At 37.8% G+C, this 13,312-nt stretch overlaps 1 protein-coding gene across 11 annotated transcripts in view; it reads right to left on the minus strand.

Annotated features, from left to right (window-relative positions):
• Window positions 1-645: 645 nt before the first annotated feature.
• Window positions 646-13,312, minus strand: part of cpeb3 (cytoplasmic polyadenylation element binding protein 3) — a 45,483-nt gene continuing 32,816 nt past the window's right edge. For all 11 annotated transcript variants that reach the window (XM_083538357.1, XM_083538351.1, XM_083538356.1 and 8 more), the window contains 4 exons: window positions 7,247-7,365; window positions 5,176-5,290; window positions 4,854-5,035; window positions 646-1,315 (listed from right to left, as the gene is read on the minus strand). In XM_083538357.1, coding sequence (XP_083394483.1) covers window positions 1,088-1,315; window positions 4,854-5,035; window positions 5,176-5,290; window positions 7,247-7,365 — 644 coding nt within the window. In that variant the 3' untranslated portion in view covers window positions 646-1,087. The remainder of the gene's footprint in view (window positions 1,316-4,853; window positions 5,036-5,175; window positions 5,291-7,246; window positions 7,366-13,312) is intronic.

A 13,312-nucleotide genomic window follows, 5' to 3' on the forward strand; every position in this document is an offset into this window, starting at 1 on the left:
GATTCTCATTCACTCCCCAGCCTGAATAAAGTACTATGGTATACGTCTATATACCACGGCTTTAGCAGCAAAAGCTATTGCAGCATTACATGTACATAACACTAAAAAAAAATATTATTTAAAAAAAATTATTATTATTATTATTATTATAAGCAAAGGAAACAAAATCTGATTGTGCTCATGAGGTATTAACTGAACAATTTTCAAAATGAAGAGCAAATTGGTGTGTTCAAATTTAAGATTCTTTTGATTCTCTTGATATCTTTTTTTGTGTGTTTTCTTTTACCCTTACTAAAGGTTATGAAATATAGGATTTCTTGTTTTACCTTTGGTGACTTTGTTTCCTCATTTTCTACTCGGGGCAAAATTATATAGGTTTTCTGAAAACAAGTGCATGCTCAGTTTAAAAAAATCTCTTAAATAAAAAAAAAATTTAAAAGGAATTATTTATGCATGTGTCAACAGATAAAAACAAAAACAAAAATAGAATCTTTTTTTAAATATATATATATATATATATATATATATATATATATATATATATGTGTGTGTGTGTGTGTGTGTGTGTGTGTGTGTGTGTGTGTGTGTGTGTGTGTGTGTGTGTGTGTGTGTGTGTATATATATATATATATATATATATATATATATATATATATATATATATATATATATATATATATATATATATATAGTCTCATTCTTGTCTAATGTCCTACTGGGAAACACTGACTGACTAAATTAAGAGGAAATTGAAGTAAACTTGAAACCAGAAGAACAGTATTGTCATGACCTAGCTAACATCGTGTGTACACGTGAGCCAAAGTGCAAATTTCTAAGCAGAAATATTCAAAATTCTTATTTCGACCCAATGTTCATTAGCAGAGTGTGTGTGAGGGACAAAGATATTAAGAGCTGTGATTTAAAAAAAAATAAAATAAAAAAATAATAATAAAAATAAAAAGAAGAGATAAAAGAAGACCCATGTTATCTTCGCTTGTAGTCGTGGTGGTGGTGATGGTGGTTAGTTGGTTGGAGGGGATGATGGAGGTGAAAAAGTGAGGGTTGGGGAGGACGAGTGACTCTTCCATCAGCTCCAGCGGAAGGAGACGTGGCGTGGTCGGTCTCCTCCCTCCTTCACCAGCGGTTTGTGGAACTCGCGGCCGGCGCGCGAGTGGATGCTGGCCCAGCAGTACTCACAGTAATACTGCAGGCACGTGACATTGGCACAGAAGAACGGAGCAAACTTGCCTCCACAGCGTGCGCCCTGGCACTCGTCACACATCTGATCGTCCAGCACGTACGGCTTTACCTCCACCTGCAGCCAGACACGAGAGTTACTGTGAGATTTACATGAAGGATCAGGAGAGCAGGTTCAAAAGGAAACACGTATGCAATGGGAGGAATTTGTGCTCATAAATGCTGGTTCAAAAACAAAAATATTTCCAGCTGAAGTTTTCCAGTCATGCTGGTTGCTTCTCCCTTTCACATTTTCAACACAGAGCAAGCGCATGCGGCCGATCCAGAAAATTCATGAACATTCCGGAAAGCTGTAATTTGACTTGAATGTAGACACTGGAATATAGATGAGGATGAACTCCATTTTTTAGCATTTTATCTGTGCATCCTTCCATCCATCTGTCTGTCTATCTATAAAATCAATCTGTTTACCTATCTATCCATCTGTCTGTCTGTCCATCTATCTGCCAATCTGTCTATAAAAGCAATTTGTCTACCTGTCTGCCTGTCTGTCTGTCTGTCTAAAAAATCAATCTGTCTACCTATCTATCCATCTGTCTGGCTATCCATCACCTGGCCAGTGTGTCCATCCATCAGTCTGTCATTCTGTCTGTCAGTTTGTCCATCATTTGCCTGTCTGTCCATCATCTATCCATCTGTCTGTTTGTCCATTTGTCTATCTATCTGTGTCCGTTTGCCCATCCGTCTGTCTATCTATTCATCTGTCTATCTATTTTTAAAGAATTGATTGTACTGTAATTAAGAAATACAGTTAAACTTACAATCAATTTAATAAATAAACGATTTAGTAAATAGCCCAATAGAGTCAATGGAAGAGAATATAAACTATTTTTTATAAGTTTGTTATAGAATATATTGGTGGGCCAAAAAAATGTTGCTGCCTGATTGTAACTAAGCAAATAGACAAGACTGCATAATCCACTGGATAATCACTGCAGTGATTAATATGTTTCAGCTGCAACAAGTCATTTAACCCTAACTGATACAGTAAGTAGCTTCTCATGTCTAAAACAACTGTCAGAACACTTATCCTGGGGTCATGGAAAAGATTTTACCCTTTCATAACACAGTCAAATCGCTGGTCTGCATCAAGTAAAGAAAACAACCAAGTTGAAATTAAACTGAAACTACTTAAAATAAGGTCCAGAAATGTCTAACACATTGACGAATAGTGGTGACCCCTCATTTATGAAAAAGAAATGTGGTCGGGGAAAAAGCTTGAAAGATCGCGATTGGCGTTCATTTAAACTGTTGGTGACATCAAATCGTCAAAAAAAAAACCCAGCGGAGCTTTAATATTAAAAATAGGAGCATTTCCACATGCACAGTATCAACAGAACTCAAGGCACTGGGATTAAACTGCAGTGTAGCCTTAAGAAACTCACACATTGAGACTAATCAGAAATCAACAATACAAATCTTGGTGAGAAATGAATGCAACTCTGGAAGAAAATAAAAGTTTATTGAACGATGGCATGTCGAATGTATGGCGTAATCGAAGGGAAATATTAGAGAAGGTGTGACGTTTTTGGCCAGGCAGTGCATATAAATACAATAATAATGTAAAAATAAATAAACATATAGTTTTTATTTATTGTTTTTGCTTTACAATGGTGCTTTTTCAAAGAACATATGTTTCTTACTATTTCCCATTGTTGCTCTGTTTCTTTTATTTATAACTTGGAATAATAATTCATTCAGGCATAATCTAAACTTTTATTTACATTGAATTTAATTACAAATGACATTTCCTTTTTTTCAATTCATTTATTTCACTTCATTTTATTCGAATTAGACAAGTGTGAATTCCACAGCGAGCGGATCTGAGCGAAGAGAAAGCTACAGTTTGGATGACGGTGTTACGCTGCCGGATGACCTTCACGCGCATCATTAATGTTAAAACAAAAAAAAGGACTAATAATTACAGAAAAGCAAACAACGATTTGTCTTTTAACATTCACTGCTGCTTTCCCGCCTGTAACCACCATAGCCAACACCGATTTCCAGGCCCAAGCCACACAGATGCTAAATTAATTATGCCCAGCCTTTCTTTAAATATCACACCTCGAAGAGCAAATCCAGACCCTCACTGACTCACCGAAACCAGAAATAAGTGAGGAAAAACTGAGGAGATGCGGATTATAAAGTGAGGCCGGGCTGAGAAACTGAGTGTAGTGTAGGATAAAAGCACAACAGTCATTTCTAAATGAGTTTAGATAGGTCTCTCTCTCTCTCTCTCTCTCTCTCTCACACACACACACACACACACACACACACACACACACACACACACACACACACACACACACACACACACACACACACACACACACACACACACACACACACACACACACACACACACACACACACACACACACACACACACAGGTCACTCCATCTGGTCAGGCAGACTGCCAGTCTTCTTCTGCACCCCATCAGCTCTATCCTACAGGACAACACGCTGAATATAGGAAATGACTCCACTGCATATGCATGTAAAAGCAAAAGCAAAACTATAATTAGCCTGACACTGTGTGTGTGTGTGTGTGTGTGTGTGTGTGTGTGTGTATGTGTGTCTTTAGATGGTTGTTAGTTATCTAGAAGCTGATGGCCAAACTGATTACATGCCTGCCTCATGCTGTCCATTCGTAATGCTGGAATAGGAAATGATCGTGAGGTGATGAGAGTGTAGCTGAATTATTTCCTGGAACTGTAGCGCTTTGTCTTGAATCATGTATAAGCTTAAACTACCACACACACATACACACATACACAAATACATGCATAACATACCATAATAGTGTCATTCATGTAATATGACCTTCTAATCAAAAAGTCAAAATATATTTAAAAAATTTAAATATATAATAACTAAAAAAAATAAAAAATAAAAGAAACGTGATCCTCTGTGGAACAGACTTGTTTTGGGTTTGTTACACTGAAGCTTTATAGTTTGTATGTGTTCAAATTTTGGGAGCGATTCACAAAGCAAGAAAAGCACAAAGCACCATCTGAGCCATTTAACCCTGTCACTGGAACATTATCTACTGAGATGCAGTGACGTCAACTAATAAGACTGAGGGGGGAACAAGGGTAGAATGAATAGATGGAAGGAGGGCGTGAAGGAAAAAAAAAAGGAAGGATGGAAAGAATGACTCATGGATAATTGGAAGAAAGAAAGAATGGAAGGATTAAAGGAAGGAAGAGTGAAAAAGAATGGAAGAATGAAAGAATGGAAGGAAGAAAGGAAGGAAGGAAATAAGAAAGGTAGGAAAGAAGAGAATATGGATAGATTGATGGAAAGATAACAAAAAAAAGAAGGCAAAATCAAAGAAAGGAAGGGTGGAAAGATTGAGATGGGATTAGACAATTATAAAGATGGAATCAGACATGTTCAACCCTGACCAAGAACACTGCTGCCATTTCCCATAATACCACACATGAGCTTAATGCAGCTCTGAACACATGTTTCTGATTCACATGGAAGTGAAAATTACCTCATACACTGAATTTTACCAAATGATTTTCACGGTGTCCTTTCTGTAACCTTGCAGAAGAAGCAGAGAAGCACCTCATACCATGTGTGCACTCACCCGTTTGTCGATGTCGTTGTGCTGCAACTGGACGAATCGAGCGCTGATGGCAGCAATGTAGCTCTGCTGGTTAGAGAACGCCACTCGACCTGCTCCTTTAGGATACTTCAGCTCAGGATCAGTATCAATACCAGCATAGCACACACCTCCGTACAGCCGGTCCATAATCATCGCCAACTCCACTAAACACAAAAACACAACATAAACGTTTAAAAGTCCCTCAACAAAAAAATTCAAGATTACAGGAGTACACAATATCCACCAGCCTGTGAGGGAATGAACACTGAAGCATTATGAAGTAAATCTGAACTTGTCCCCTAACCTGCACGCAGAGGTCGTGGGACTCCTCCGACAAAAATGGTCTTGCGAGGATCCAGAGGCTGAGAGCCGTCCATCACAAAGTCACTATCGCTCAGATTCCACGGGCGGATCTGGACCTGAACAACAGCAAAAGTCTTCACTGAGCCTCAATTTCGCAAAACTAACACTTTCTGGAGGAAAATCTTTATTTTTTTATTGTTTATAAATGGTTTTCAGAGAGAGAGAGAAAGAGTGAGTGAGTGAGTGAGTGAGTGAGTGAGTGAGAGAGAGAGAGAGAGAGAGAGAGAGAGAGAGAGAGAGAGAGAGAGAGAGAGAGAGAGAGAGAGAGAGAGAGAGAGAGAGAGAGAGAGAGACCCACACTGTGTGACTGTATGTTACTCTGGTTACAGTTGTTTAAGGTAGTTTACTACTATTGAAGGGGTTTAAAAGTATGTTGTTCAGTCAATCGGATTTAAGCATTCAGACTGACTCACTTACACACACACACACACACACACACACACACACACACACACACACACACACACACACACACACACACACACACACACACACACACACACACACACACACACACACACACACACACAAATTAATGCATTAATAATACGCTCATTAAAATTCATTTTAACGGCACTAATTTTATTAGCGCACATTTAGGTTTTACTATTTTCTGTCTCTATACATCAGGTCTCACCACAGTCCTATAAACTTTCCCTTTCATTCTTGCAGATACTCTTCTATCACAAATCACTCCTGTCACTCTCCTCCACCCACTCCACCCTGCCTGCACTCTTTTCTTTACTTCCCTAACACACTCTCCATTACTTTGCACTGTTGACCCCAGGTACCTGAACTCCTCCACCTTCTCCACCTCTTCTACCTGCAACTACATCACACCACTGCCCTCCCTCTCATTCACACACCTGTACTCTGTCTAACTCCTACTGACTTTCATTCCTCTTCTCTCCAGCACGTACCTCCACCTCTCCAGGCTCTTCTCAACCTGCTCCCTACTCTCACCACAAAATCACAATATTATCTGAATCTTATCCTAAAGTCTTCCTTCTTCAGTTTCCACCATCTTATTCTTTTTTCAGTCCTTACTCTCCTCCTCTTATTCTTCACCTCCAACACCATCTAATGCTGTTTAGCTACACTGTCCTCTGCCAACACCTTAAAGTCTCCAATCTCCTTCAGGTTGCATCTCCTACATAGAACAGAGTCCACCTGTATGCACCTTCCTCCACTCTTATACGTCACCCTATGATCCTCCTTCTTCTTAAAATACTTATTCACCACTGCCATCTGCCCTTTCACATTCCTCTCCTTAAGTCCATACCTACCCATCACCTCTGTTCCCTTCACCTACATGCCCATTAAAGCCTGCCCCCATCACCAATCTTTCATTCCTAGGTATACCTTCTACCACTTTATCTAACTAAATCCAGAATTTTTCCTTCTCCTCCATCTCACAACCCACTTGTGGATCATAAGCACTGATGACATTTATCATCACCCCTTCAACATACAGCATCACCCTTATCACCCTGTCAGAAACTCTCTTCACCTCCACTACACTCTTACTTTACTCTTCCTTCAGAATCACCCCTACACCATTCCTCTTTCCATCCACACCATGATAAAACAGTTTAAACCCACCTCCAATGTAACTGGCCTTACTCCCTTTCCACTTGGTCTCCTAAACACACAACATATCTACCTTTCTCCGCTCCATCATATCAGCTACCTCTCTCTATCCTCACCTATTATATCACCTATCTTTCTCCCTCTACCAGATCCACTGGCTTGTGCAACCCTGATGGCTGGGTTCTCTTTACCCAGATATATATATATATAAATTGTAATATTTTTACACACAGGTATATAAAAAAAAAAAAAAAAAAAAAAACCTCCAACAAAAAATTATGTTGAATCACTAAATATAATACACTATAATAAAATACACTAATCAATATGGGCATGGACAAATATGGATGCTCTTTGCAAATGTATGTTTATTATTATAAATATACAAAATGTGTGTGTGTGTACAGTGATTTATCACTTACTGGTTTGTCTTTAATGGTGGGGCTAGAGACACATAAATAGAGTTTCCCATCTTCCTCAATGCAGGCATCAATAAGAGCCTGAACTGAACTTTCTTCCTGGAAAAGCAGGAAGGCGTAACCTAAATAGGTGTAAGAAAGAGAGGGAGAGAGAGGGGGAGAGAGAGAGAGCAAGAGCGAGAAAGTTTCAATTTAAAGCATTTAAAACACGAAAACCAACAAAGATTTTCTAATTATATCAAATCTACATGTAAAAAAAAAAAAAATTATAAAAACATTAGGTTTTGCAGTGAAATACTTTTAAGATTTTTCTTTTAACTGCATTCATGATGGCCATTTCAGAAAGAAAATCACTATATATATATATATATATATATATATATATATATATATATATATATATATATATATATATATATATATATATATATATATATATATATATATTGTATATGCACAAACAAATATATGTGTCTTTTCAGGTTTTTAAAGCAACCTACAAATAAATCGTGTACATGGGATACTTGGAACGGCATAGTGATGTATTTCGCTGAACATAGATCTGTGCCAAATCAAATCAACCTTATTGGAATGCAATTACCTCTGATTGAGATGCAGCAAAACTGCTCAAGTGTCAGTGATGTGCATCTGGGCTATCAAATATTTTAGCAATATGAGCAAATTTCACATATTTTACCCCTTTCTAAGTCCTGTCTTAATTGAAAAAATATATATATTTAAATATATTGCATGTGAACAAACAAATTATATACATGAGACAAATCCTCCTAAAGCAGTCCGAGAAGATACTAATAAAAGAGGAAAAAAAGCAAGGAAGAGAGAAAAAAAAAGTCCTTTTTTTTTTTTAAACAAAAAAAAAAACAAAAAAACTTTGTAGCAAACTTTCAGTCAAATAGAAACGTCAGTGATCCATGTTATTTATTTTCCAGAGAAATGGCAACAAATCATATTTTCATAATTCCAAACGAAGTGTTATACAGAGAATTAGGGGGCTAATACAAACAGCAAGGCATGTAAAAGGGCTAAAGGTGCTGATTGCAGGTTTTTGGGGGAGTCTATGTTCAGGATAAACAGGCTAGAAAAGGAATGCAGAAGCATCATGTTTTACTCTCTGAATTCCACAGTCGAACCACCAGCGATGCAGAAACACATATAGAGTGGAGGGAGAAAAATACAGAGTCAGCCAAGGAGTCACTATGCAAAGACAGAGCTGAGAGAAAGAAGAGAAGAAAATAAATTTTTTAATGGCATGCCAAAGAAAATAATGATGACGGATGGACAAGTACATCATCTCCACCTAATTAATGGTTGAATGTTACCCGTGCTGCTTAAGAAGAAAACTTGCATAGTTCATATGGTGAAGCTTTCTGTAACGAGGAAGGTCTCGGGTGTCAGTGCTTCCTACCAGTTACTGTGTTTTTCCTAGTTTCATGATAACATTTTTTGTAAGAGAGAGGATGGTAATGGATAGCTGCTATAGGTCAAGTGACTAACTTGCCTTGCAGATGTTCCTTAATATGAAATGCTTTGAATTTACATTAAATGAACTTAAGATTCATTTCTAACAAAAATCATTGGAAGAATTTACCACAAATAATTAACTGCAAGTCTCTTGGTCATGTCAGGCCACATCACATCGCTGTCCCGTGAATTATTTTCCTGTAACAGCATGTCTCGTCAGGTTTTATTCCTTCATCAAAGCAACCTACCAACACGAATCGTGTACGTGGGATACTTGGAATGGCAAAATGATGTATGTCGCTGAACATAGATCTGTGTCAAATCAAATCAACCTTATTGCAATGCAATTACCTCTGATTGAGATGCAGCAATACTGCTCAAGTGTCAGTGATGTGCATCTGGGCTATCAAATATTTCAGCAATATGAGCAGATTTCACATATTTTAAGCTTTCCAAGTCCTGCCAAATTCCACAAAACTGCCATTCCTGAACTTCCCCGGGAAAACCCAGTCCATGCCAAATAAAGCTCAAGCATGATTGGAACAAAGCAGTGAGTTTGCTAGAAAAAGTGAAAGAAAAACCAGGAAAGGAAGCAAGAATGAGACTTGGGTGTATGTATGCGATTATCCTCTCAAAGCCTGCAGTCTGAGAGCGGGGATCAAGGCCAAGGCAGCAGGGAGCCACTTGGGAAGAAAGGAACACCATTTTCTGTACAAACAAGAAAGAGGGCAAGAAGAAGAAATAAAATGAACAGAAAATACAAGCAAGTTCTATATAAGTCAAACAGACTGTGGCATGGAGTCTAAAATCAGCCAAAGCTCAAGAGATTTATAACGATGTACAGAGGAGCAGAAAGAAAAACGACAAAAGGAACAGAGCTGTATAAGAATAGAAACAGCTGAAAGTGTGTTTGGGTTAGTGAAGCTAGACAGTGATGTGTTTTGTCAAATAGTCCCAAGTGGTGCAACAGAAATACATTTGCACTCTTCTCTCTCACACACACACACACACACACACACACACACACACACACACACACACACACACACACACACACACACACACACACACACACACACACACAGAGGAATAAGAAAGAGGTACCAACTTGCTCTCCCTATCAATCAGAGTGACACCAATTATTGGCCTCTGTGATATCATGTATAATAAAAACAGTATTTAGCAACCACTGTAAGATATGAACTATTGAGTATTGGCAGTGACTAAATTTGGGATAAAAAAAAAAAAAAACTCATCAACACACACACACACACACACACACACACACACACACACACACACACACACACACACACACACACGCACACAATGCAGTGACTTCACTCTGCCGTCAGCAGAGTTGGACATGATCAGTCAAGCAACTAAGTCAGTGGTCCCCCAACCCCCGGGACGGGATCCGGTACCGGTCCGTGGGTCATTTGGTACCGGGCCGCACAGAAAGAATACATAACTTACATTATTTCTGTTTTATTTATTATCTGATTCTGAACGATGTTTTGTTTTGGAAAATGACCGGATTCTCTCTGTCACATTTGTCTATGACTCACTCTTGTGATTTTATTTAAACATAAATAAGCCGCACCTGTCTATAAGCCCTATAATGTCTACATTAAAACTAATGAACTTTACACAGGCTTTAATAAAAGACAGTGTCTGTTACACGGCTTGTATCTTCGTTGTTTAAGCCGCGGGGTTCAAAGAGTGGGAAAAAAGTAGCGGCTTATAGTCCAGAAAATACGGTATATCCGTACCATTTTAGTAGGATTTCAGTCAAATAAACATTTAGGTTTAAGTTTTTCCAAAGAAAGCATTTGTTTTTGTATTTCTTTCTCATATATTTTGAAAAAAAAAAAGGGTACCAAGTTTAGACAGGTTTGTTAGTTACTTTTCCAGGTGATTTTAGTTAAAAAAGGAAACCTACTTAAAGAGGTTGTCCCACATTATTAAGCAAGTCACAGTTCTGATGCAATATGAGGAGGAAGAAAGATCTTTCTGAAGATAAAAAGTGTGAAATGGTGCAATGTCTTGCCAAAGGCATGCAAACAACTGATAAATCTCAGAAATTGAACAGAGATCATCAAACTATCAAAAGATTTGTGAGTGATTCACATCACAGAAGAATGCAATCAGATAAGGGCTTACTAAGAAAGATTTCTGTCAGACAAATGAATAGTATTAAAAGGGCAGCTATAAAAAATTAAAAAAAAGCCACTATTAAGCAGCAAACAGATGTTTGAAGCTGCTGCTGTTTCTGGAGTCCCAATAAGCTTTCGATGCAGGATCCTTCATAGCCTGGCAGTTGTGCATAAAGCTGTATTTCGGCCACCTTGAACCAAACCTCACAAGAGAAATGTTTGCAGTTTGCACAGAAATACATTAAGACTAATTTTCAAACGGTTTTGTTTAATGACAAATGCCGTGCCACACTGGATGGTCCAGATGTATGGAGTTCTGGATGGCTGGTGAATGGCCACCCTGTTCCAACAACACTGCGACATCAGTAAGGAGGTGGGGTAGAGTGATGAATTGGGCTGGAATATTGGGAAGTGAGATGGCAGGTCCCTTTAGGATCCCTGATGGTGTCAAAACAACCTTTGTATGATATGTGGAGTTCCTAAAAAAAACATTTTCTGCCATGGTATAAAAAAAAAAAAATAAATAAATTGTGCCTCCCAAAATAATATGATCTTTATGCAGGACACACCATCAGTTCATTTACATGTAATAACATCCACATTGTAATATAATTGTTGGGGGGGGGGGGGGAGTCATTTGCATAATAATTTGGAACGCGGTGTGTCATTATATATGTATGTGTGTGTGTGTGTCTCAAAGCTGTGTGCAGGTTTAGGCTATGCTAAAGCTTCTAGATGTGTTAACATGAACATCACAGGCTAACTGGTTTAAGAGAACAGCTGTGCTACTGTGTGCAGGCTGGTTAGATGATCAACCACAGAGTTCTCCCTCTCTCACATACACACACAGATATGGCAGCTCATGCTTATGCTTGAGATTACAGCTTTACCACTCAGGTGCACACATGTTCATACACATTAGGGGAATAACAGATTACATGGCACTCAGATTCTCATGATACTTTAAATGCCCTAAAAAAAAAAAAAAAAAAAAAGAAACATTCAAATGTTCAAGATGTTCTATATTTTCTAAAGCAAGCGTACCAAACCTATTTCAATAAACAGTCTTCATTTACAACATTTTACATTTAACTATGGGATACATGTCTCCAGAAAAAGCATGTTTCCATATCAGTAGTACATTTATCACTGATTTATCCTAATAAGCTTGTACTTGATTTCTGTGCATTCAGTCAGTCGAATAGAAATATGGAGCACGTGTTTGCAATATCATCAGCAAACTTAATAGGAACCTGTTTGGAATTCAGTCTGACTGTGTAAATTAGTTCAAAACAGACATGCTGTCTTTCTACTCATCTGTTCAGATTGATATCGTGGAGCAGAAAGTGGAACAAAAGCAACACAAAGCAAAAAGCATAAAGTGAATACGCCGTAGCAGACATCCTGATCACACGGCTGTTATAAAGCATGCGGCCACGTTGACAAAGTACAGAGCGAGTGAGCATGGCCTGACTACACAAACAGACTGATAAATAAAACATTGTGTCTAAAAGAGGAGAAGACAGCCAGCAGTGCAGCAGGGACACCGTCAGACAGAGCTGTACTGTGGCAAAACAAAGTACATTTTTAATGTGAGAAGTACTTTAACAAACATCTTGGAATTTGGGCTTTGGTTCTTCTGAACACTTTGCTTGAAGTACTTGCATTTTTTTAAATAATATACTTTTTGTATATTACATTTTTAAGGTAAAATCGTAACCATTCAAAGCAAAACGGTGTATTAAATTAAGAGCATACATTAAAAAAATTGTCTTTGAAAAATTAATGATTCAATGAGTAAAGCTGGATCTTTCTCTGAACCATTACTGCAGAAGATAAACAATAAAGCCATATTATAAAAATTCATAAATAATGAGCGACTACGATTTGCCCAGTACTGCTAAAAAAAAAAAAAAAAAAAAAAAAAAAAAAAAAAAAAGGAATATTTACGCATTATTATCATTCCATGGGTTTATTAATGCATTACTGGAAAAGTATTAAACTGCTAAACCATCATTCAGAATCAAAACAATCAATTCTAACATCCAATATCTGAAGATTTTTGTGAATACTATTTCTTTCTGTTTGCTTTTACCCACTCGTATGTAAATATAAGATGGTTTTTAATATTTAGTTGCTTCGACACAGCACATACAGTAATGCTAATCTAACCATCTGGACCTGAAGAGAGAATTAAGAAACTCAGCACTGGAAAGCCAAAGATAAATATGTAGTACGAGAACCTCTAAAGAAAGTTCTGGAAATGCTGCCATCTTTGCCAGGGCCACAGGCACAACATACGGCGTCACAGCCTGAAGTAGCCTCCTGTTAGTCTCAGTTCGTTCTGTGTATAGCGAATAAATCAGTTACACTTTTACTGAACATTGCAATCTGTTCCAAGAGTGATTCACAACACATACACGCGTATCTG

The sequence above is a fragment of the Silurus aristotelis genome (genome assembly GCF_946808225.1).
Source record: "Silurus aristotelis genome assembly, chromosome: 4".
NCBI lineage: Eukaryota > Metazoa > Chordata > Actinopteri > Siluriformes > Siluridae > Silurus > Silurus aristotelis.